The sequence below is a fragment of the Phyllobates terribilis genome, unplaced genomic scaffold (assembly GCF_046119375.1).
Source record: "Phyllobates terribilis strain yellow unplaced genomic scaffold, ASM4611937v1 Scaffold_11__3_contigs__length_659146591, whole genome shotgun sequence".
Lineage (NCBI taxonomy): Eukaryota > Metazoa > Chordata > Amphibia > Anura > Dendrobatidae > Phyllobates > Phyllobates terribilis.
The window spans coordinates 475533127-475559896 of NW_027362771.1; the positions used below are offsets into that span (position 1 = coordinate 475533127).

The 26770-nt window shown below is 41.7% G+C and overlaps 1 protein-coding gene across 2 annotated transcripts in view; it reads right to left on the reverse strand.

The window, feature by feature from the left end:
- The window catches only part of PCSK6 (proprotein convertase subtilisin/kexin type 6), a 284703-nt gene that overhangs the window by 34260 nt on the left and 223673 nt on the right, over positions 1-26770 (reverse strand). The window contains exons 15-17 of one of the 2 annotated variants that reach the window (XM_073653390.1): positions 24985-25087; positions 23492-23688; positions 21005-21092 (exon numbers count right to left, since the gene is read on the reverse strand). In XM_073653390.1, coding sequence (XP_073509491.1) covers positions 21005-21092; positions 23492-23688; positions 24985-25087 — 388 coding nt within the window. Of the gene's footprint in view, positions 1-21004; positions 21093-23491; positions 23689-24984; positions 25088-26770 lie in introns of those variants that run through there. The other variant, XR_012251328.1, reaches the window with a different exon arrangement.

Consider the following 26770-nt stretch of genomic DNA (forward strand, 5'->3'; position numbering starts at 1 on the left):
CACACTGAAGGCATCAAAACTATGAATTAACACATGTGGAATTATATACTTAACAAAAAAGTGTGAAACAACTGAAAATATGTCTTATATTCTAGGTTCTGGCGTAGCACCCCATCACTCTCCCTCTTGGTCAAATAGCCCTTACACAGCCTGGAGGTGTGTTTGGGGTCATTGTCCTGTTGAAAAATAAATGATGGTCCAACTAAACGCAAACCGGATGGAATAGCATGCCGCTGCAAAATGCTGTGGTAGCCATGCTGGTTCAGTATACCTTCAATTTTGAATAAATCCTCAACAGTGTCACCAGCAAAGCACCCCCACACCATCACACCTCCTCCTCCTCCATGCTTCACGGTGGGAAACAGGCATGTAGAGTCCATCCGTTCACCTTTTCTGCGTCGCACAAAGACACGGTGGTTGGAACCAAAGATCTCAAATTTGGACTCATCAGACCAAAACACAGATTTCCACTGGTCTAATGTCCATTCCTTGTGTTCTTTAGCCCAAACAAGCCTCTTCTGCTTGTTGCCTGTCCTTAGCAGTGGTTTCCTAGCAGCTATTTTACCATGAAGGCCTGCTGCACAAAGTCTCCTCTTAACAGTTGCTGTAGAGATGTGTCTGCTGCTAGAACTCTGTGTGGCATTGACCTGGTCTCTAATCTGAGCTGCTGTTAATCTGCGATTTCTGAGGCTGGTGACCAGGATAAACTTATCCTCAGAAGCAGAGGTGACTCTTGGTCTTCCTTTCCTGGGGCGGTCCTCATGTGAGCCAGTTTCTTTGTAGCGCTTGATGGTTTTTGCAACTGCACTTGAGGACACATCCAAAGTTTGACTGACCTTCATTTCTTAAAGTAATGATGGCCACTCGTTTAAACTTTTGGTCTGTACTAATTATATATATATTTATTTATTTACTGTATATATACATACACACACACACTCACCTCTGGCAATCTGGATTGCTAGTGTTAATTTCATACTGCCTGCTTCTAGAGTTGGAGGCGTCAGTTGTTGTTAGAGGCCTTTGGAGTGTTGATCTGTGACTGTTAGGTGTCTCGACTGTGTGCAAATCCTCATCCTCTCCTATTTGGTTTTCCTTTCTTTTCTGATTGGTGTTCCTCTCTGTTGTGTGAGTGCATATATGTATGATTGGTGTTATCATTTATTTCTGTACGTCTTCCCTTGATGGTCTGGTTTGTCTATATTCATACCCTTTTACTCCCCACTTCCCTGGGTGGGGAAGGAAGACAGATATAGGGCTGATTCAGGGGTTCAGCAAGGTACGTGGTCCCAGCGTCTTCACCTTCATAAGTAATCCGTGGAGCAGGTATATCTAGGGCGCCCCAAGCGTTAGGGACAGGGAAGGAGCCCCTGGCCCCGGGTAATCAGACAATAGAGTTGAGTGTTAATTTGCCTCTTACATGCTAAGTTAAGCAACTTTCTGAATACTCTGCAGCTGCAAAATGGTTGAACATTTTTAATTAAGAGTTTTTGCAAGACCTTTATCTAGCCCTTTCCTGGTTTGTGCCATCTACAGTGAGGAAAATAAGTATTTGAAACACTGCCGATTTAGCAAGTTTTCCCACCTACAAAGAATGGAGAGGTCTGTAATTTTTATTGTAGATACACTTCAACTATGAGAGACAGAATCTAAAAAAAAAAATCCAGAAAATAACACTGAGTTTTACATAATTAATTTGCATTTTATTTTATGAAACACCAAGGTTACTTACCGGTAGCTGGATTTTCCTGAACCCAGGACAGAACACCTTGAGAGAGGGATCCGCCCCACCAAGGACAGGAAACCATCTGAAATAAGAGGGCGGTACCTCTCCCTCGCTTCAGTTGATTACAGAGCATTGAGAGGACCTCCAGAAAAGGTTAGACACATAACCAACACCTACAAGATACATATATTTATGTATATATAAATAATCACCCCAAACAAAGTACACACCAGGGTGTGAGAAAAAACAGGGGGGAGGAAACTACGGGTGCAGTCATGGGTTCAGGAAAAAACAGCAACCGGTAAGTAACCTTGGTGTTTTCCCCTCACCCATGACAGCACACCTTGAGAGAATTTGGGAGAATATGAGCACCGTAGGGAAGGACCACCGCCTGAAGTACCCCTTCTCCCAAAGGTGAGCTCAGAAGAGGATAGATCCAACCTATAGTGCTTGTAGAAGGTGGATGGTGCAGACCAAGTAGCAGCTTTACATATCTGGTCAATTGAGACGTCTGCTCTCTCCGCCCAGGAGGTTGCTACACCTCTGGTGGAGTGAGCTTTAATACTGTCCGGCGCCGGAACTCCTGTAGATATGTAAGCTAGACAAATGGCCTCCCTAAGCCACCTAGAAATAGTCCCCTTTGACACCCCGAAACCCTTCCTACTCCCCTGAAAGGCCAGAAACAAGGAGTGGTCCTTCCTCCACGGACTAGTCATGTCTATGTACTGTAGCAAAGCTCGTCTAACATCCAGATTGTGGAATCTAACCTTCCCGGGGTTTTTTGGATTGCTGCAGAATGAGTGAAGCACAATCTCTTGATTACAGTGGAATCTGGATACTACTTTCATAAGGTATGCTGGATGTGGACGTAGTCAACAGAAAGGGCCTGCAGGTCACTCACCCTATGGGCTGATGTTAGGGCCACTAGGAGAATGGTTTTAAAGGTGAGGATCTTTGGCGAGATAACCTGCAGGGGTTCAAATGGGTTGCCAGAGAGTGCGTTTAAGACCAAACTCAGGTCCCAGGGAGGAACTCAGAGCCCGAACTGGTTTAAATCTGGAAGGAACAGGATTTAATGAATCTAGAGACCCACCTGTTCCCCACCAGGTTGCAATTATAGAGTTCCTAGTGCGGACACCTGAACTCTAAGCATTCCCGTAGCCAACCCCAGGTCACGTCCCTTCCGCAAAACTCTAGGACAGCTTTAATTGGAGGTTTATCTGATAATGGGGAATCTATGAAATGCAGGAATTTTCCCCAGATTCTGCTATAAATCTTAGTTGTTATTGGCTTCCTACTACCCAATAGGGTGGACACGAGGCCCAGTGAAAACCCCCTATTACTCAGTACTGTCATTGCTGCTATACCATAAGCTCAAGCATAGCAGCGTTTGTCAGGACAACCCCCCCCCACCTTAAATAGGGCACATCCGGAACCTCCTCCGGTTCAGGTGCCCTCCCCCATCCAGACGCCCGCCGGCCGAGGTTTCAAAAGCCGGTTGGCAAGCGCTTACAGGGCGCCGCCATGTTGGATCCAGGTGCCGCCCCCCCCCCCCCATTACCGGACACGCCTCTCCCAGCGTGCGCCGCGCCTTGACGTCAGGCGCATCACACCCGGAAGACGCCGCTCCAAGCATGCGGCCAGCAAGGAGCTTGCAGCAGGGGGAGGGCGGCGCAGTGGTCTGCGGGGAGCCGAAGTCCTCCTCACCGCCTGCGCACACTCTGACACGGCCCCAGGGAACCATGGACGGCACTTCTAGAGCCTGGAACCCGGTGTACCGGCCGGCACCTGCTCTTCCACACCGGAACAGACCCAGGTACAGCATTCTTTTCTTCCACAGACAGGTTCCCATCAAGGACAGGAAACCAACTGAAGCAAGGAAGAGGTACCTCCCTTTTATTTCAGATGGTTTCCTGTCCTTGGTGGGGCGGATCCCTCTCTCAAGGTGTGCTGTCATGGGTGAGGGGAAAATAAGTATTTTATACAATATAAAAACAGAACTTAATATTTGTTACAGAAAACTTTGTTTGCAATTACAGAGGTCAGACGTTTCCTGTAGTTCTTGACCAAGTTTGAACAGACTGCAGCAGAGATTTTGGCCCACTCCTCCATACAGATCTTCTCCAGATCTTTCAGGTTTCGAGGCTGTCGCTGGGCAACATTGAATTTCAGCTTACTCCAAAGATTTTCTATTGGGTTCAGGTCTGGAGACTGGCTAGGCTACTCCAAGACCTTGAAATACTTCTTAGGGAGACACTCCTTATTTGCCCTGGCTATGTGTTTCGGGTCATTGTCATGCTGAAAGACCCAGCCACGACCCATCTTCAATGCTCTTACTGAGGGAAGAAGGTTGTTGGGCAAAGTCTCTCACTACATGACCCCATCCATTTCCCTTCAATACGGTGCAATCGTCCTGTCCCCTTTGCAGAAAAGCATCCCCAAAGTATGAGGTTTCCCCCATCATGCTGCACTGATGGGACAATGTTCTTGGGGTTGTACTCCTCCTTCTTCCTCCAAACACGGCGAGTGGAGTGGATACCAAAAAGTTCTATTTTGGTCTCATCTGACCACATGACATTCTCCCATGCCTCCTCTGGATCATCCAGATGGTCATTGGCAAACTTCAAACAGGCCTGGACATGTAATTCACTGAAAACAAATGTGGTAGATAATCTACTAGGGGTGCACCCGGACATTTATTTTAAATATTGGAGGAGTTGGAGGATGTGATTCCCGATAAGATTAGGACAGGTTGGAGTGTATGTAGGAAACACATTATAAATGAAGCGTGGAGAGAAACTCCGTATAAAATTATGCATGGGGTCATTTGTGCCTTTAACATACCTAAAAAGATCCACTATCAAATAGGCTAACTGCAAGTCCTAAATGCCACCTTCCATGTTCAGACCTTATACATGGCCTTTGGTCATGCCCTGCGTCAGTATCATATTGGGGACAGGTATCACATATGATTAACACCATATGGGGTCCAGGATATACCCTCTCTCCTTATCTAGCCTTGTTGCACTTCTGAAGTAACAGAGAACCCTGGTGGGAAGATAGGAAGCCCATCCAAATTGTTCCACACCCTGCTTATACTGGCAAAAAAACAATTACTTAAATATTGGCTAGACCGCAACATTTTATGGGAGAGGAGCAACAAGACGCCTTTAATAATAAGGAAACGCAAGCTGGCAAATTTCTTCCGAAATGGAAGCAGTTATTGTGAACTGTTGCTCACTAAATGAAAAAAAGAAAATGGTGAAACCCTTCACTTATACAGCTTGGTACATATTGGAGGATCTTAAAAATAGCCTGGGACCACTACGCTTAAATTAAAAAAGGGGAAGAAAGAGTAGGGTAGAGAAATCATTAGGTAAGGGTTTATAGTATGAGTATAGAAGGATTACTTCATCACGATGGCTACAATAATATACACTGCTCAAAAAAATAAAGGGAACACAAACAACAGAATATAACTCCAAGTAAATCAAACTTCTGTGAAATCAAACTGTCCACTTAGGAAGCAACACTGATTGACAATCAATTTCACATGCTGTTGTGCAAATGGAACAGACAATAGATGGAAATTATTGGCAATTATCAAGACACCCTCAATAAAGGAGTGGTTCTGAAGGTGGGGACCACAGACCACATCTCAGTACCAATGTTTTCTGGCTGATGTTTTGGTCACTTTTGAATGTTGCTTGTGCTTTCACACTCGTGGTAGCATGACACGGACTCTACAACCCACAGAAGTTGCTCAGGTAGTGCAGCTCATCCAGGATGGCACATAAATGGGAGCTGTGGCAAGAAGGTTTCCTGCGTCTGTCAGCGTAGTGTCCAGAGGCTGGAAGCTCTACCAGGAGACAGGCCAGTACACCAGAAGATGTGAAGGAGGCCATAGGAGGGCCACAACCCAGCAGCGGGACCGCTACCTCCGCCTTTGTGCAAGGAGGAACAGGAGGAGCACTGCCAGAGCCCTACAAAATGACCTCCAGCAGGCCACAAATGTGCATGTGTCTGCACAAACGGTTAGAAACTGACTCCATGAGGGTGGTAAGAGGGCTCAACGTCCACAGATGGGGGTTGTGCTCACAGCCCAACACCATGCAGGACGCTTGGCAATTGCCACAGAACACCAGGATTGGCAAAGTTGCCACTGGCACCCTGTTCTCTTCACAGATGAAAGCAGGTTCACACTGAGCACATGTGACAGACATGGCAGAGTCTGGAGACACTGTGGAGAGCGATCTGCGGCCTGCAACATCCTTCAGCATGACCGGTTTGGCAGTGGGTCAGTAATGGTGTGGGGTGGAATTTCTTTGGAGGGCCGCACAGCCCTCCATGTGCTCGCCAGAGGTAGCCTGACTGCCATTAGGTACAGAGATGAGATCCTCAGACCCCTTGTGAGACCATATGCTGGTGCGGTTGGCCCTGGGTTCCTCCTAATGCAGGACAATGCCAGACCTCATGTGGCTGGAGTGTGTCAGCAGTTCCTGCAAGATGAAGGCATTGAAGCTATGGACTGGCCCGTCCATTCCCCAGACCTAAATCCGATTGAGCACATCTGGGACATCATGTCTCGCTCCATCCACCAACGTCACGTTGCACCACAGACTGTCCAGAAGCTGGCGGATGCTTTAGTCCAGGTCTGGGAGGAGATCCCACAGGAGACCATCCGCAACCTCATCAGGAGCATGGCTCAGGCGTTGTAGGGAGGTCATACAGGCACGTGGAGGCCACACACAATACTGAGCCTCATTTTGACTTGTTTTAAGGACATTACATCAAAGTTGAATCAGCCTGTAGTGTGTTTTTCCACTTTAATTCTGGGGGTGACTCCAAATCCAGGCCTTCACTGGTTAATAAATTTGATTTCCATTGATGATTTTTGTGTGATTTTGTTGTCAGCACATTCAACTTTGTACAGAACAAAGTATTCAATGAGAAAATTGCATTCATTCAGATCTAGGATGTGTTATTTCAGTGTTCCCTTTATTTTTTTGAGCAGTGTAAAATATCAGCTAGATTTTATGTCAGCTTAGTTGATGTAAGTTATAAAGTTATATGGTTCTTCATTCTTGTATTTTTTGTATTACCAGTCAATGCTATGAGCAATGTCATTATATAACCAGTCTGCGTACGGGTATCTGATTATCGTCTTTAATCTGGTTTGTTCTTATGTTTTATGAAAATACCAAAAAAATTATATATTAAAAAAAACAACCAATGTGGTGGATTTCTCCAATGTTGTTAATATGTATTTCACTGACTAATCCAATTGGAATAATAATAAAATTTTACTTTTATTTTATTAAGAATAAAATTACCAACATTACCAAATAACATAAGTATAAAGGTGAAAAATAGGTGATCGCCCTTCGTTTTGTTTTAATATACTGAACTTCTCTCAGCTGAATATAGCTTATGCAATCTCATAGTGCATGCTAGGCGTCATTGAAACTGCCTATCATTAGCATATCATTGTCCTAGATCAGCTAATAGCTGGCTTATAGTTGCTGGAGATTCTGCCCTACCTGTTTCTTCCCTAATTCAATCACTGCCATGAATCATCAGGGGCTTGTAGTATTCTACCATAGTATGTAATGTCTTTAGGTACCATACACTGTGTTTACAAACTGATAGCATATCTGCATGATTGCTATCCCTGGACAGGTACTGGCGTGAGCAAGGGGACCTTGCGTGCCCTGCAGGATTTTAATCCATGACGGCGTAGTGTGTAGACAACAGTAATTTTTGAGAGACTGGTCCCAGCTCTCTTCATGTCATTGACCAGGTGCTCCCATGTAGTTCTTGGCTGATTCATGACCTCTCTCAATCATCCTTACCCCACGAGGCAAGATCTTGCATGGAGCCCCAGACTGCGGAAGATTGACAGTCATCTTGTGTTTCTTCCATTTTCTAATAATCGGGCCAGCAGTTGTTGCCTTCTGACAAAGCTGCTTACATATTGTCCTGTAGCCCATGCCAGCCTTGTGCAGGTCTACAATTTTGTCCCTGGTGTCCTTAGAGAGCTCTTTGGTCTTGACCATGGTGTAGAGGTTGGAGTGTGATTGAGTGGGTTGGCAGGTGTCTTTTATACAGGTAACAAGTTCAAACAGGTGCAATTAATACAGGTAATAAGTGTAGAGGAGGAGGGCTTCTTAAAGAAAAACTAACAGGTCTGTGACAGCCAGAATTCTTGCTGATTGGTAGGAGATCATATACTTATTTCATTCAAGAAAATGCAATTTAATTTTTTAACCCCTTTCCAACCTTGGATGTACTAAGTATGTCCAGGCGACCCTGCACGCACAGGTGCTGTGCACCATGATCGCCGCCAGGTGTCAGCCAATTTGACAGCTGAAACCCAGCACTCAGTGCCAGGAGCGATGCCCGCACCACTCCTGGCACTTTCACTCCCTAAATGCTGCGATCGCTAGAGATCGCAGCATTTAGAAGGCAGGCAGGGGGAGGGAGCCCCCTCTGCCCTTCGATCGCCATTATCGCAGCGGTCCGATTGTTGCCATAGTGACCCGATGTAGTCTTGATGCATGATCATGCTCAGTGCATGATCCATCTAGTTTGTGGGAGACCAGGCTGACAGTTCTAATGCATTGCAATGCTGGTGCATTGCAATGAATTAGAACTGTGATCAGACTGCTGAAAGTGAATATTATTATTATTATTATTAGTGGGACTAAGTAAAAAAAAAAAAGTAAGACAATTGTAAAAAAAAAATCAAAAAAAAAAAAAAAAAGTTTTACCCATAAATATTTTTATGAAAAAAAAAAAAATACGCGTCTCGTATTGCTGCGTTCAGAATTACCAGACCTATAAAAATGTCCCACCAGTTGACCCCTTTGGTGAACACCATAAAAAATAAATAGAAAAAGGAGGCAAAAAACGATGCTTTTTCATCATATCGCCGAACAAAAAGTGGAATAAAACGTGATCAAAAAGACAAATGTAAATAAATATGGTATCGCTGAAAATGTCATCTTATCTCGCAAAAAACAAGCCACCATACAGCTCCATCAGAGGAGAAATAATGTTATAGCTCTTCGAATAAAGCGATGCAAAAATATATTTTTTTTCTATAAAATATTTTTTATTGTGTAAAAACGCCAAAACACAAAAAAATATATACATGTGGTATCACTGTAATCATACTGACCCGAAAACTAAAGTTGCCTGATCAATTTTACCACAAGCGGAACGACATAAAAAAAATAAAATTCTGAATTGCTGGTTTTTGTTAATTCTGCCTCGCAATCTAAATAGAAAGATCAAAAAATGCCATGTGCCCGAACATGGTACCAATAAAAACATCAATTTGTCCCGCAAAAAACAAGCCCTCACAGGACTGTCAGCTGAAATATGGAATATTTATAGTTCTCAAAAAATCTTTGGAAAAAAAAAGCATTTAGTGTGAGACAGCAGCAAAACATAAAAAAACAATATAAATCTTGCATCTCTGTAATAGCACCAACCCAAAAAATAAAGTCTAATCACTTATCCTGCAAGAGGAACGGCATAAAAAATAAATAAAACCAATTTTTCACTTGCTGTTGATTTGTTCATTCTGCCTCCTAAAGATCGCAGTAAGGCTCAGCACACATTTATCCTGCGCTCTTCGCTGAACGCTTACACCGGGGTTTCCGTGCAAATCTCTGAAATAAGTGATTCAGATGGAACCCCTGGCGGAAGATGCTCTATAATGAGACAGATGGGTATACTGGACGCTTGTCTGACCTGTGATCCGGCGGTGTCCAATTTTTTAGCCGTGCATAAAAGTGTAGTTGACCAGAGTTTTCTGCACTTCTGAAAAGAAGGACACCACTGAACAGAGGCCAGACAGTCCATAGTAACTCTGCTGCCTCATTGCAGTGAATGGATCCCTCGGGGGTTTCATCTGAATTACGTCACTCTGAGATTTAAATGGAAAACCCAATATAAGTGCTCAGCGTAGAGCACAGGATAAATGTGATCCCAAATGCTATGTAAAATGTTCCCAACAAAAGCATCAACTCGATTCATAAAAAAAAAAAAAAACACTCAGGTTTATCATCCGTCAATGGAAATATAAGGGCTTACACGTTACTGGTAGTATAAAGGATCTGGGAAAGTGAAATGGCTCCTTGCCCCCCCCAAAAGAAGTTCAGCAAATTCTGCGCTCCCAAATCCAAATGCCTCCTCCTTTTTGAACACCATTGTGCCTAAACTACATTTAGCGTCCACATGTTTGACATTTCTGTAGCGATGACAAGCCAGCCTAATTTGCAGATGCATGCCTGCAGAAGCATGAGCTGGGCACTGCAACAAAATTTTGGTGGTAAAAATGTAATTATCTTTTTCATCACTGCCCAGTGGTATAACATTCTGTGACCTACCTGTGGTGTCTATATGATCACTGCACCACTAGATGAATTCATTGAGTGGTGTAGTCTGTAAAATGTGGTCTTTTATGGGGGTTCTGTTGTTTTGGCGCCTCAGGGGCTCCGCCAATGTGACAAGGCACTCTCAAACCAGTCCAGCAAAATCTTAAAATCTGAACTCCAATATGGCGCTTCTTCCCTTCTGAGCTTTGCACTGTTCCTCGAAAGTAGTTTTTGACCACATATTGGATATCGGAGTCCTCAGAAGAAATTGCACAACAAATTTTTCTCCTGTTATCCTTGTGAAAATGTAAAAATTTGGGGCTAAAACAGCATTTTGTGAGAATTCTTTTTTTTTTTTTCCATTTTCACGGTTCTATGTTATAGACTGTGAAGCTTACCACTCATCGAGATACATTCCTTGAGGGGTCTATTTTCCAAAATGGGGTCACTTGTGGGGCTTTCCACTATTTAGGCACATCAGGGGCTCTCCAAACGCGACATGACACCCGCAGACCATTCCATCAAAGTCTATGTTCCAAAATGTCACAACTTCCTTTCTGATCCCTGCCATGTGCCCAAACAATAGTTTTCCCCCACATATTGGGTATCTGCATACTCAGGAGAAATTCCACAACAAGTTTTGGAGTCCATTTTCTCCTGTTACATTGTGAACATAAAAAATTTGGGACTAAAACATTTTTATGTGGGAAAAACATGATTTTTTATTTTCAAGGTTCAACGTTATGAACATCTGTGAAGCACCTGGGGGTTCAAGGTGTTCACCAAACATCTAGGTAAGTTCCTTTAGGGATCTAGTTTCCAAAATGGTGTTACCATTGTGGGTGGTTTCCACTGTTTAGGAACATCAGCAACTGTCCAAACGCGACATTGCGCCAGCTAATTAATCCAGCAAATTTTACATTCAAAAAGTCAAACGGCGCTCCTTCTATTACAAGCCCTGCAGTGTGCCCAAACAGTGGTTTTCCTCCACATATGGGGGTATCAGCATGCTGAGGAGAAATTGCACAACAAATTTTGGGCTTCATTTTTTCCTGTTACGCTTGTGAAAATAAAATTGGGTCTAAGCTAAAACATTTTTGAAAAAAAGTAAAAATTTTTTTCCTTCCACATTCCAAAAATTCCTGTAATGCACCTGAAGGGTTAATAAACTTATTGAATGTGGTTTTGAGCACCTTAAGAGGTACAGTTTTTAGAATGGTGTTATTTGGGTATTTTCTGTCATAAAGGCCCCTCAAAGTCACTTCAAATGTGATGTGGGCCCTAAAAAAATTAGTTTTGTAAATTTTGTTGGAAAAATGAGACATCACTGGTCAACTTTTAACCCTTATAAGTTCCTAAAAAAAAAATTCAAAAATTGTGCTGATGTAAAATAGACATGTGGGAAATGTTATTTATTAACCATTTTGTGTGATATATCTCTCTGATTTACGGGCACAAGAATGAAAAGTTTGAATTTTTTTTACAAATAAACGCAAGTTATATCGAAGAAATTTTACGATGATCGTGAAGCACAATATGTCACAAAAACAGTCTCAATCAGCGGGAACCGTCGAAGCGTTCCAGAGTTATTACCTCAAAGTCACACTGGTCAGAATAGTAAAATTTAACCTGGTCATGAAGGTGAGAACAGGCTGTCTCCAGGCATTTCTCTTCTGGGACCAGGGCAGCAATAAATTCAGAGGACACGAGGTTCTTAACCAGAACTTGAACTTTACTTGGGGAAGAGGAATATATACAATATTTACATGCAGATATAATGGATAAGGCCCGACAGGCTATCATCTCTCTCACAGGCGCTGGCAACATCTTCAGCCCTGGTTCCCTCTTTGAGTGAAGCATCTCTGTGACTATCTCTAGCCCAAGAGACTCTTCTGTAATACTGACAGTGATCTGGATCCAATCTCTCCCCCACGTCTTAGCCTGGAGTCCTATTTATCTTCCTCTGCTTCCTGCAGACTAGAAGTGCCCGGGGTCCTCACTACCTTTGATGAGTTTCTCTGGCCGGCTAACAGGACTCTTGCTCTTGCATAGGGAGACTTTCACACTGGTGATCCCACTGTCTGAGGGTATGGAGTTCCCGTCTACCCTAGTAGCCAATATACTCAGGCTGCCTGTAGGATTCTCTGTCTTATCTCTTACTGAGCGACTCCTCCTGCTTTCTGGAAACTTAAGCAGGAATTTTCCTAAAGTGCCCACCCTCGGTGAGCTGTCATCACACAGCATTAACTCATCACTGTCTGCAACCCTGCTAGCAGACTCAACCTGACATCTGCACCCAGAACAGTGGCATCTTGTGGCTGTTTACAGGTACTGCAGCCCACAAGGAATTATGCCAGGAACAAGCTCTATGTCACTCAAGGCTTGATCAGGGCACTAAGTTCCCCCTTTACTCTACTGACTGGACCACTAAAGCTAACCCCTTAGCTTGGTCTACCAACAGTTCAGAGATGTCTGACTTCAGGAACACTTCCCTTAACTATCTCAGTACCAAGGGAAGGCTACGCCCTTCCCCACTATTACATATGCAATACTTATTTTCCCCACTGTATATCAGCAGTTTGATTGTCTGCAGTGCTGTTGACGGGATGTCAGCGCTGTAGACAACAGACACTGAGCAGCAGATGAAACTCAACTAGACCTGGGCAGGGTAAGCACAGTTTGTTTTTTCTTTTTTTACTACTAATGGAGATTATGGGAAAAACTTTTCTGAAAGAGGACAAACTAAGATATTCAGTGTGTAGAAACCACTGAAGAACCTTAGATTGCAGTAAGATACTATGAAAATATTTTGGGAACAAAATAAATCCCCGAAACTAGTAGCAAATTATCTCAAATACATATCATAAATGTTTATGTAGTAAAATGATTTAGTAAGAAAAACTTGAAAACAAGCAACAGCTATGCAAAATTAACACTGTCCACTTATCCCTTGCTGAATATTTTTCTAAGGATTTCATGTTAATTGCTCTTCAAAGCACAAGGTATACTTTATACATAAAATATTCACGCACTGAAGATGTAGAAGTCAGAAGGTAGAGGATTTTACAAGTATTTGTGCACAGCAGCAGCACACTGTGCATATTGTCACGGGCACCCAAGAGACTGCATCCAGTGATCACTTGATTGACATCCAAATAGGAGAAGAGAAAGCCGGTACTATTCTGAGTGACACCGCTCTGGCAATATTAGATGCTGTGCAACAAACCATAACCCACGGGGAATCACTGGAGGTTACTTGAAAAAGTGGCAAGAGTAGTAGAGAATTGTGATGTACCTGCTCCAGGTTATGGTAAGAATAACCTTCTGTACCCTTTCGAATGTGACAAGCTCTGCCCTTTATAATGCTCAGACTCTTCATTCCACATGACATCTGCCATAGTTGTGTCACATCATTTTAAAATAGAAGTTTTGTTATGGTTAAACAGAATAGTCATTTATCTTTCATTACACTGACTGTGGCTGGAAGCGGTACATCATTTTTTTGGGCGTTTCCAAAAACTAACAAAAGATCAGAAATAAAAAAAATAAAAAAAAAAGGATATTAAACAACTCAGCCCATGTAGTAGAGTGCTTTGACATCCCTTAGCTTACAGAGTAGCAGCATCGTGGTATAGGTGCTGAAATCTTTCTACAGGAATATTCACCCATGCGGACAGGATCGTTTTCACTGCAAATTAAATTAATGTCCTGACATTCTCTGAGCAGCCTCATTCTTCTGTGTCCTAGAGATTCTCTATAGAATGAAGATCTTGGGACCGGAGCCCAAGGAAGCAATAAAAAAAACTCACTGTCATTTTCCTGGAACCAATCCATAACTAAACACCCCTTGTGGCATGGTGCGTTGTCTTGCAAAAAGCATCCTTCTGCCACAGCGCTGCAATAAAGGAATAAATGCTACAATGCTTAGGTAAGCCCTACTTATCCAGACATCCATCCACAGGTATCAGAAGACCTAGGATGTGCCAAGAAACATGTCCTACCCGATTGCTCCACTGCCACCAGCCTGAACTGTTGACCTCTCACAGGAAGGGTTCATCATTTCTGCTGTTTGTGCCAAATTGTGAATAATTTTGACCCTCCCATCAGCATGGTGCAACAGAAATCTAGAATCATCTCATCAGGAAATATTTTTCCACTGCTCACTTATCCAATTTTTTGCTGTCTGTTATAGCCCATCCGTGCAAAGTAACATCCTGATCTGCTTTTCAACATGTTAGTTGGAGCACCAGGGTTGTAAATGGCTGTCATTTGCTTTACTGTTTACTTTGACAGTATTCATTATCTGAATTTTTTCTCAATCACACCATTCTGTGCAGGCGATTGTCCACCATGTGGGGTTGTTTCCAAAATACTGGCCCCAGCTAATACAGCAATGATGCCTACGCCTCAGAGCCAAATTGCTAAATTTTCCCAATCTGTGTAAATTTACACCAAAACTGAATAAAAAACCTGTTACCATATTGCACTATGGGGTTACATGTCTAATTTCCATACAGTGAAACCCCAATCATGAAAGAGCAAGTGTTTCCAATAAATTGATCTTTCAGTGTACATGGTTTTCTGGAGCGCACATTCACACTATGCACATTGAGCCAAAGAGATCCTTAAAGGGGGTGGTCTGTGCTTAAACTATTGATCACCTGTCAGCAAGATCATTAGTATGAGATCTGTGAGGTCAGACACCCCCACAATCAGCTGATATTTGCTCCCGCAGAAGCCAGATGTAAAAAATACATTGTTTAATCCCAGACAATGATTTTAAACAGACCTGCAGTCATGTACCTGTCAGCTACTACACGTCCAATAAAATAAAAAAAGGTTTGCTATATTAAATGCAGAGAAACTTTTGGTGAGAAGAGAAAATTAAATTTTTTTAAATCTACTGTAGATTAATGTGGGCAGATATGCGACACTAAAGCGATGGTGTCAGGTATTTGACCATTAATTTGTTTAGTCATTGGAACAAACCCTTTAACTTTTAATTTATTTTTTTCACTACAATATAAAAGGATCCACAAAACAAAGTCGCTGTTCGGGAAAGTGGTCCTGAAAGTCATTAGACAGACAAAAATTTCAAGAAAACATAAAAACACAAGTGAAATAATTCTTAACATTTTAAAATTGGTGTTTATGGCCAAAAATGCATTAGCCATCTTAAGATCTGTAGCGTCGGCGTCCCTGCCCTCTGCTAGGCAGGGACGCTGTTCCCCTCACCTCTCCGCTCCGAGCCCGGCGTCCTCCTCCCGCTCTGCTGGCAGCGCGCGCTCCTTCCCGGCCACGGTGCTTAGGGCGCGCGCGCGCTCCCCCCCTCTTAAAGGGGCCGCGCGCGCCGTCCTAAGGAGTCCCCGGCCAATGGCCGGAGGACCTCACCATACATTAGGCACGTCCTCCAAAATGGAGGTGCCCGAGCAATGTTGTTGCACTGTTCACTACTCTGCTTCAGCCCTCAGGTCCCGTTTCCAGTTACCTGCCAGTTACCTGCCAGTTTCCTGCCAGTTTCCTGCCAGTTTCCTGCCAGATTGCTGTCTGATTCTTGCCTGTTATCCGCTTACCTGCTTGCTAGCCCGAGGTCCGACGGTCTGCCTTCCGACACCCGTCAGTCTGTCTATGGACCAGCTTGCCCGCTCACCTGGGAGCGCCCACCTGCTACCCGCCTGCTAGCCTACCTGGAGGTTCCGCCGTCACGTGCTGTGACCACCTGCCAGTCCAGAGACTCTTGCCCGCTCACCTGGGAGCGCTCATCTGCTACCTGTCTGCTAGCCTACCTGGAGGCTCCGCCGTCACGTGCTGTGACCACCTGCCAGTCCAGAGACTCTTGCCCGCTCACCTGGGAGCGCTCATCTGCTACCTGCCTGTTAGCCTACCTGGAGGCTCCGCCGTCACATGCTGTGACCACCTGCTTATCCAGAGACTCTCGCCTGCTCACCTGGGAGCACACATCTGCCATCTGCCTGCTAGCCTACCTGGAGGCTCAGCAGTCACAGGTCGTACCTACCCTTTACCCAGAGACTGTCCCGGTCACTTGCCGTGACCTTCTGCCCGTTCACCCAGAGACTGCCCCGGTCACTTGCCGTGACCTCCTGCCTGTTCACCCAGAGACTGCCCCGGTCACTTGCTGTGACCTCCTGCCCGTTTACCCAGAGACTGTCCCGGTCACCTGCTGTGACTACCTGCCTGTCTTCCCTGGTCGCCACCCGCTTCCTTACAAGGACCGCCCCCTTGTATAAGTTGCTCAGAGGTTCCGCCTCCCAGACCCGTTACAAGATCCCACAAGATCTTTATTCATCATGAAGCCATTTCCTTCACTGCACTAGAAAAGAGGGAAAAGCTTCTAAAATTAATGTGCCCCTGTGACACCAAGGGGATCAAAGAAGCACATGCTTAAAAAGGTTTTTCCTGCAAGTCTTACACCTCATCCTACAAACCAACACAGTGTCCTTTCAGGCCCACCTCTAGATTACCCATTTACCCAAGCTACAGAAAAATATTTGCTCAAGTCAATATAGTTCTTTGAAAGCAAACACATCCAGCCTTCTTCACAAACAGCTTCTGCATGGAGACCATCAGCCCAGAAAAAAAAGGGGTCGCTATCATATCCGAGCCTATGATTTTATGGCAACAATCTATTCCATGGTGGACAACATTATCCTATTAGGTGACTGGTGCTAAAATTAGTTTGTGGCCGTGTAGGGTAATCAGTGGGTGCATGAACATAATTGACAGCATCTTTAATGAGACTTGTTCCTTCTTTTGGCTCATCATCAAATGAAACAAGTGCTCATGTTTGGCTCCATTTAAATATCACCTCATTAATTTCAATCTCCCTTCTGGATGATTATTAGACACTGGGATGAACTTCTGACCTTTTTCACAACAGGAGAAAGTCAACATATCTTTATTAGGTGATGAGACCTTGACAGTTCACAGAAAAAGGTAAAAGTGTGTGTTATAATTACCCAATTATATGCCGACAGGATCTTCAAAACCCGGCCAACTCGAGAACCCAAGGGAAAAACGGGTAGTATTGTTCGGAGATGCTGTATTTTTAGCGTTGACTTTAAAGGAGTTTCCTCCGGGTTCTACTGTTTTCTCCCACACTCCAAAGACATACCAATAGGGAATTTAGATTGTGAGCCCCAATGGGGGGGGGGGGGTGATGAAGTCTAAAGTGCCGTGAAATTAATGGCGCTATATAAGCAAGTAAAATAAAACTAAATGTGTACTGAACCTTCCTTGTCATTGGTTTCAATCTTATATTTTTATATAAAATGGCACAAAATAGCCTGTACATGACCATACTGACCACATCAGCAGATTAACCCATTCCCACAAAAGCCAGTTTCACCTTCTTGACCAGGCCACTTTTTTTTTTTCTTTTTTTTTTTTTAAATCTGATATGTCACTTTATGTGGTAATATCTTTGAGATGCTTCTAAATAGCCCAATGATTCGGATATTGTTCTTTTGTGACACATTGTACTTTGTGCTAGTAGTAAGCTTAGATCTATATGGTTTGTGGAAATTTGCCCTAAATTTTGAAAAACGTGCAGTTTTTGAACTTTGAATTTTCCTGCACTTAAAACATGCCATAAAAAAACAAACATAAAAAAAACACAAACTAGTGAATATTTACCATGTGTCTATTTAATGTCTGCATAATTTTCTTGTGGGTTGAGCTTAAAGTGTAATTGTCATTTTAATTTTAAAAATCAATAATACTCATTTACAGTGTCAGACTGCGATGCCAAGGGCCACCAACATCATCAACTCCAAGGCCCCACTTTTCATCTACATGCAAATATAACTATCCTCATGTCACAATTTTCTATAGCAATTTAACTGATTGTCAAATGAAAAAGATTCTGCCTGTGTCTGTGCATAATGAATCAAGTATATTGTACTAAGTACTGCTCATATAAGAAGGTGGTGGGGCACTCCTGCACAGGGGCCCACCGGAGAATTTCCCTGCTCTCCTGTGGGCCAGTCCAAGCCTGCACATGAAAATAAGCAACTTTGTAATACATCTCATCAGGAAAATCTTTCTATGGCAAAATTATCATTCATTATCAAATTCTCAATTTTGAGGTAAAATCTGTATTCAGAGAAGACAGATTGTTTTATTACTGAAATAGGAGAAGGCAGCTGCTACGGATAAGATTCTAGTAGACGGGAGGAGGAGGAGCTCTGTCTCTAGCTCCTCTGATCTACATAAAATTGTATCCGTAGCAGCTGCCATCTCCTATCTCAGTAATGTAACAATCGGTCTTCACTGAATACAGATTTTACCTCAGACTTGAGAATTTTGATAATGACTGATCAATTCTGGCAGAGATAGAAGCAGATTTCCCTGATAAGATATATTACAAAGTTGCTTATTTTCACATGTACTATTGATTTATGAAATACAAATTAAAATGACGGTTACTCTTAGTTTGTTTTGCACCATTTTGGGGTACATATTTGGGATCGTCTTCAAGGCAAGGTTTACATATATTCTATGTTCTGCTCTGAACATCTACATTGTAAATCTGAGAAATACTTGATTCATACTGAACCATTCACAATTATGAGGCAGATCTAATCACTTTGGAATTAATCTGGCCTCTGTTTCGGTGGTGTTCCTATTTTTAGAGTTGCAAAAAAAGTTTAACTGTGTTTCATGCATGAATAAATAGAAAGACCTCGCCATAAACAAAGTGCACAATCTGCCTCATTACAGTGCATGGTTCTGTTGGTGGTTGTGTCTGAATCCTGTATTTTGGAGATTTAGGCCCCAATTCCTCAAAGCTTTTATGTCAGAAAACAGTTTTAAAAAGCTTTGAAAAGTTCCTAAACTTTTGCGCAACTCAATGCTTGTGTAAATATTTAGGGAGTTTCACCAAGCTCCAACAATTTGAGCAGAGCTGGGGTGGGTCGGGGCACAGCAACCCCTGCTCATCAAATTAATGACAAGCGATGGAATCCCTTACACCACAAGTTATACTCCAGTGGAAAAATGCTAGTCTTGATGAATCGGGGCTTTAGAGTGAAATGCCAATGTAAGTACCTAGTGTAGAATACAGAATAAACGTGAATGAAGCCTTATTCTAATTTTCGGGAGGCAGAGTGAGCATATAAAACAGCAGCTCAAGAATTGTTTATTTCATTTTTATGCTGTTCAACTTGTAGTATAAGTGATAAGTCAGCTTTATTCTTCAATTACAGCGATGCTAGATTTATTTTTTTTCTACTTCTACACTTTTTAACAAAAATTAAAAAAAAATTTGCACCGCCATGTCTTCATGATTAAAAAGACTATTAAAGATTTGTTTTTATTTAAAATATACATTATATTTTTTTATTGTGTTTTTTCCACTTTTTGTGCGGCGGTATGACTTAAAAAAAACAGTAACCAATTTTGCAGATTTTTTTTAAATAATTTTTAATGACCTATGACCGTTACAATATTTTAATAATCTGGATTGAGTCTGAGCAACAGCTAAAGACATTTCAGGGACAGTTTGATCAGTTTCATCCCATCAACTTTACACTCAACTACTCCAGTACTGAAATGATCTTTTTGGACACCATTATCAGGATACAGAACAATGAAATAGAGACGTCCTTGTACCAGAAGCCAATTGACCATACAACATACCTCTTATATTACAAAAAAGAAGAAAGCAACAGGTACCTCTCACCTACAATCCAAATCTGGATGTGTAAGAAGGAGCTACACGTAAACTACAACCTTCATTACAAAAAGATGCCCGATAAAAACCATATTTCCAGACCAGCACCCTTCTGTGTTTTAGGCAGCGCCTGAATCTAAGAAGCATCATTGTCAGAAGTTCCCTGTCCTCTCCACCACCTACAGGAACCTTTCCCTGCAACCAGAAAAAGATGTATAACCTGTCCATTTATAATGACCATGGACAAGATAAAGATTCTATTAGTGAAACATTTTTCCATGATTCTTTTTCCTCTCTATTTTGAGCAGGAAGGGTTTTATATTTTTAGAGGGTTTTTTTAACCTTTACTTAGTCTTTTTATGGGTCTTGACTTTTCTCTTGTCTGATCATTAGTGGTCTAATACTTTGTAATACCTTTGTATTGCAAGGTATTAGATCTGTCAGTGGTATAGGCCAAAGCACCTGGTGGATCCAGAAATCATTCTTTGACCTCCGATTGTCATGACAACCATCAGTACCCCCGATCGCTCAGCAAAGGGGTGAGGTGAGGGTGGCGATGTGGTGAGAGCTGGAGCCTTTTCTCTCGCACAACCCTGTAAATGAAGCCGGTCACTACTGAATGCAGCACCCAGTGGATTAAACAGCCTGGGGCAGTGCAACAGGAGATCGAGTGTCCGTTAAGCAGAGCTCCCACAGTGATCACCATTACTACAACGTCCACTTGTGGAAATACCTTCCCATATAAGATGGACTATTATGTCAAGAGCAGGTTAAGTGAGATTATCTTTTGGGAGTCCGTAACCTGTCTGGATTAAATTAGATACTGGAGCAGAAATCATATCTAGACCATACAGGGCAAATCTGCACAGAGCCCAAACAAGCATTAAAGCATGCAACTGACATAATATAAAAGTCACCATAAAGCAAACACAATTAAAAATATTAATTTAAGACGTCAGTAATTAAGATTTTTTTTTTCCCCAGCAAATTTTGCCAGTTCAGTTTGTGACTTGTTAGCCATGACAATTGATTTGATAGGTTTGATTTAATTTTGCTTAATTTAAGAAAAGAGGGGAATAAGTCCTATAATGATATTCTATGGACTAATAAATCGGGTGATACTGTTCACTTCTCTCTAATTAAATTCATATATTTCTATGAATTTGTGTATATCAACTGCTAAACATACAGCTGGGGACTTACCTGTACCCATCTCTGCACACCACACATTTATCAGGGTAACCAAGACATTTCTTACAGTTTTGGTGACACTTCAGACATCTCCTGAGACCTAAAGAACATAATATGATAAGCCTCGATGAACTAATGATATATAAAAGTCACATCAAAAATTATTTTCTTTGCTCATAGGAATAGAGATAAATTGCAAAGTCACAACATAATTAGGATGAATATTCAAGAGGATCTGACACTATAATCTTTTCTTCTACTTAGTCCTCCTTCATATGTCTAATCTTCTAGTGCATGGTCCATCAGTACTTTTCACGGAGACAGCATGTACCCATTATAGTTTGTGAGGTTCATTCAGACTTTTTTTTTTATTTTTTTTTTATTTGCAGCCTTATTCTCCAAAAAAAATAAAGTTACGTCTCAAAATCACCCATTCAAGTCTATGTGCCAGAAACTCAAAACAGCTCACTGACGGCACCTAATGCGATCTGATTTTTCATTGACTATTTCATAGGAGAAGTTTCCGAAATAGTCAGGGTATCATGTTTGCTCAAATAAAAACCCTTGTCTGATTTAAAAATAGCTCAAAAAAGCTTCAAAGATTGTTCCAAGTCATTTCTACCACTTTGCTGTTCATATGTTCAGTCTTTTGAGCGTTTGTTTCTACTTCAGGTTATGAAGAACTCATGGTGGGAAAAAAGTGCTTGCCACTTCTTTGGAGCATCTCCTGATGGAATCCACTCAACTAGGGACTGTCCAATCAAATGCTCAAAAAAGGCTATAGGAAAAAACTTCCAAAATGTTTCAAGAACTCCAGGAAACTTCAGGAAAAAGGAAAAACGCCTCTAAAAACTCCCCAAAGGAAGAGAGTTTCCAATACAAAAACAAGACACTTAACAGACTCAAAATCTTCGTATGCAAATGCCCTTTTACTTCCGATGCCCATGGCAGCTACAGTAAGGCAGAAACTAGATCAATACATAGAATTAGAAAATATAAGGCAAGATAAGAGGAGGGAACCGCTGATATACCACATGACCAGTCCTTTACACTTCAAGTGTTTAACCTCTTAAAAGGGAACATGTCCTGTTGAACATGGTATGTATTCTACAGAAAGATCATACAGATTATACATTTTTGTAGGAAAAGTTTCAGTAAAACTTGTATTTTATTCATTGAATATTGCCTGGTGTTTTTTTAGGTCTCGAAGTCCAGTGGGTGATCCTACTCCGTGACTAACCGTCTTTCCTGAATAACACTGCATGCAGACTTCGCTGTAAATCACCGAGTAGGAAGGCTCATTGGACTAATTTATACAAACATCAGGGATTTCAGGATTTCAAAGAATCAAAATACAAGTTCAATCAAAATGTGTATATCATTCTTCTCAACTTCTTGCTGTTCACAGACTGGACTGTATGTGCAATGTGAGGTTCCCTTCAATGGGAAAAAATATCCTATATATTGTTCCAACAATTCTCACATGCAAGTCTTGCCAACTAGTTGTGTACTGTATAACACCCTGAGATGTGTTTGGAAACCAACACCTGAGGAAGCTTAGGAGTGATACGCATGGGGCCTCTTTCCCATACATTTTCGCCATCTCTAACTGATATTGCTGTACTGAACATGTATTCTCATGTTTCACGTGGGTATGCAGTGTTTAATTCATGGGGCCAGTCCCATATTATTCCTAGTCTCTGGGACAATTTTTTTTTTATTTCATGGGTATTTGTTCACTAAATCATCTTTGCATGTTGGCTATTCTTACTGCTTGCTTAACTGTACATTATTTGACTATTTGCTTGATTGTATGTTTACTCTGGCCTGTTTCGTTAACATCATCTATTTTATTGTTCAGGTCTATAATGCAGGTGGGGTGTCTTGGTTGGCCACAGAATATCAGTCTGGGTGCTTTGGCATTACATATTGGTTTGACGTGTTTTCATTTGTTTGTTCTGATTAGGTCTTTTTCGGGTCTATCATTTTGTATTAGCTCAATCTGGTATAATTCTCTAGGCATGCACAATTACTCGGCCTCATTCTTTATAGGTTCTTCTCACTTCAACGTTCATAACTGTTCCATTTTTCTGTCGCAAATAGCCAAAGTAATGGGTTTTCTTTGGAAATCCCAATGAGTTTTCATGTGCCTATTAATTAGCGTAATAAGATAATAAACCCATTACAACAAGTAGAATTATGCATTTTCTACTCTTTACACAAGTTAGCTCTTGGCCACAAGCATTTTGAGCTGAAAGTGGTTTATTTCAACCACTGACAATCCCCCAGCTCATTAGCCAATCCTGATGACTTTTCTCGTGTATTGCCAGCTGAAGTAACAAAATGGGATTGACCCTTGACACATTTTGATGGTGACTGACCTTTGATTAAGAATAAAAACATTTGCAAAATAATAAATAAAACCAAAAAGGGTGGTAGCTGGCTAATTCATAGGCACACCTATACATATACAAAGGATAGGGGAAAGCAAACATTTACTTTCTTCAGCGTAGGCTCCCGCTGGACAAGATGTCGTACAGGTATTTGTCTCAGGTTGCAGATAGAACCCTCTCTTGCAGGAGTTGCACTGATTCTGCCCCCGTCCAAAGCAGGAGTCACATCCTCTATGGCAGCGTCTACATCTCCTACCAGCAACATCTGCCATGTATCCCAAGGGACAGGTGCTCACACATTTTCTGAATAAACCATAAAACAGGAATAAGTAAGGTTATAAATTTACACTGATCGAAAATTTGAAAAAATGGCTCATTTAGTACTGAAGTTGCTCCCACCAACTGGCTATAGTCCAAACAAAACAGAAAACGGCACAAGAAGTTGTTTTTCTTCATAATTTATCCAAAAATATTTCATCCAGTATATATATACACAAGTAATAGAAAGAACTTTGCAGTATATTCACCACTGAACAAATCATCCAGACTGCGGTACGGGCTTGAACAAGCTTCCGACTTGCAGACAAATTCTGGGAGTGGGTGATCTCTGTGCAGACTTACACTTTCATAAATTGCTCTCCTGCTCAGACACTGACCAATGATAAGGGAATCACACCTGTGGCAACGTTTCGGGATCCCAGAAGTGCAAGTCTGCACAGGGATCACCCACACCCAGAATCGGTCCACAAGTCGCACCGCAGTCTGCATGATTTGCTCACAGTGGTGAATGTACTGCACAGTTATTTCTATTACTTGTATAATATATATGTATAATATATACAATAATGTGTATATAAAATATATACATACTGTATGAAATATTTTTGGATAAATTATGAAGAAAAACAACTTCTTGTGCCGTTCTCTGTTTTGTATGAAGTCTGTGCTGTCACAGAAAAAAAGCATCTAGAACAGCAGTGGTTTAGCTGGGGGATTATAGGATGATTAAATTTAGATAAGTACTTCTATTAGAAAGTAAAATCACAGTACTTACTATTGACCTTGCCTCAATAAACCATACCCAAACTTATCACAGGAGTCCTCCTGTCTGTCTCCTGAGTATTCCCTCTATCTGATCTTTGCCTACACCATCAGTTAGAATGGATCCAGCAGCGATCTGTTGACAAAAATGTTGTGCAGGCACAACTTTTTGGTCAGTCTTAAAACAAAAGTATTCCGGCTGGATCAGTTTTGTTTTTTGCTTTTTTAACATTGAAGTCTGTGTTAAATAGCCTTCTGTCATCTTCCATTTGAAACTGATCCAGTAAGTAAAATGGATCCTTTTTAAATGAAAGAAAAAATGGATAGCTGATTAACGGATCTGTTTTCCATTGACTTCAATATTCAAAAAAACGACCCGGCTGAAACTAGTTTCTTTAAGACAGACAAAAATTCTGCCTGCAAAACATTTTTGCCAACAGATTGCTGCTGGATCCATTCTAACGGATGATAACTGGACATGTGAGCATGGCCCAACGCTGTCTGGGAACATACTAATTTCTACAGTTCTTGTTGCTTATAAGTCGTGTCCTCGGTTACCTGCCAGACTTGACACTCCCAATACTGTAGTGGACACAGTTGAGACACTGCTCTGCACCGGGCCCATCACATCCTCTGTCTCCACATTCTGTGTGACAAGGACCTTAGAAAGAAAACATGTTTGTTACTAAAGACAGTAGCATTCGTGTGCAGACAGAGTATCACATTATGGCTATCTGGAGCGCTTTCTACGGGAAAAACAAAAAAATGTTTTTCTAATTCTTTAAATGAGTCACTTATCAATAGAGTTAGTAGAACTAATTTTCTGGGTTTCAAACTCTTCGTGATAACAATTTATTTACCTTTAAAGGTTATAGAGGACTCCATCTCTTCAGTACATCTATTTTAGCTCATACTTCAATTTTTCATGATAAATCAGCTTTTTTTTTTTTTTTTTTTTTTTAAGAACTGGTGTGCCGTTCTTGTTATTTCCCCTAAAAACTTATGAATAAATTGATCACTGTGTGAGACTGGCTAGGAGTGTGTCCCTACACTCTGAATCTTTATGATGAGAGGTAACATGCAGCTTGCAATTTATTCATAAATATTCTGGAGGAATAAGAGGGACAGCACAATGCAAAAATTAAGAGAAAACATACTTCAGAACCCGGGCAATGTGAGCATTTACCAAAATAAACAGATCAGCACCGGTGACATGTCTGCGTTCTTCACATACAAGAAATAAAAGTGTTATTTTATGTCATATAACTTTGAAGTACAAAGCCAATTGCAACGTTATTTCAGGTATTTGGAAAACTTAAAGGTGTTGTCCACTACTGGACAACCACAGCTTAATCATTTCAGGACCAGACACATAGCAGCAGACACGTTACCATACTGTCATGTCACTGCAAGAGAGTATAAACTGGTTACATTTTAATTTGGGTCCTGAATTGATTACGCTGGGGTTGTCCAGTAGTGGGCAGCCTCTTTAAGTGTAGTCTTCCATGTGTACAGAAAAGGCAACTAGAAGTGATTTTCACTTTTAGAGGGCCAGCATCTGTTCCACCAGATTAACTACAAAATGACTATATGGTACAGTATTACTTTATTAAAAAAATATATACTGTTTGTGTCTACCATTTTAATTATTACTGATCTTACCAGTTATACGGGATCTTTAATTGCACAGAAATTTTATTGTTCATTTACTAGTCTTCATTAAAACGTTTCTATCAATTTGCTGCTGCAGAGCATCTGTAAGATGATGGATTCAGAACATTTTGCAAATCCATCAGTACTGCTACTCACGGCCCTCTCCCCTCTAACCCGCTCTTCTGTCAATGTTAGGTATTATAGCATGGAGGGCATTATACACAAATCTGCACAATGCAGAAAAGAGGAGAAAGCATGTACAGCATCGGTGGGGTAACCTCAGGCCCGCAGACTATTTACAGCTCGCAATGACCTTTTGTCAGACCCCGGCATATTCCTGGGGACTGCAGTGCTTTGGCTGGCAGCTGTGTTTTGACCGCCACCAGTTCTTTAGTTTCTTGTTCTGTGATCACGCGCATGCAGCATTCATTACTGAACTCTGAGACGTGTGAAAAGAAAAATTACGTTCTGACACCAGTGCCAGCATCAGAACGTACTTCGTAGGTGGAGTTAGAGTGCTATTTGTACGGCCTCCGAAGGATTGTATAAATATCCAAATGGCCTTTGGCAGAAAAAATGCTCCCCACTCGTAATATACAGCCTCAGGAAGGGCAGAGAAAACAGGCTATAGAAAAAGTCACAGCACATGAGGAAGTGCAGGATAGGAGCTGTACTAATGCATGAGGCTAAT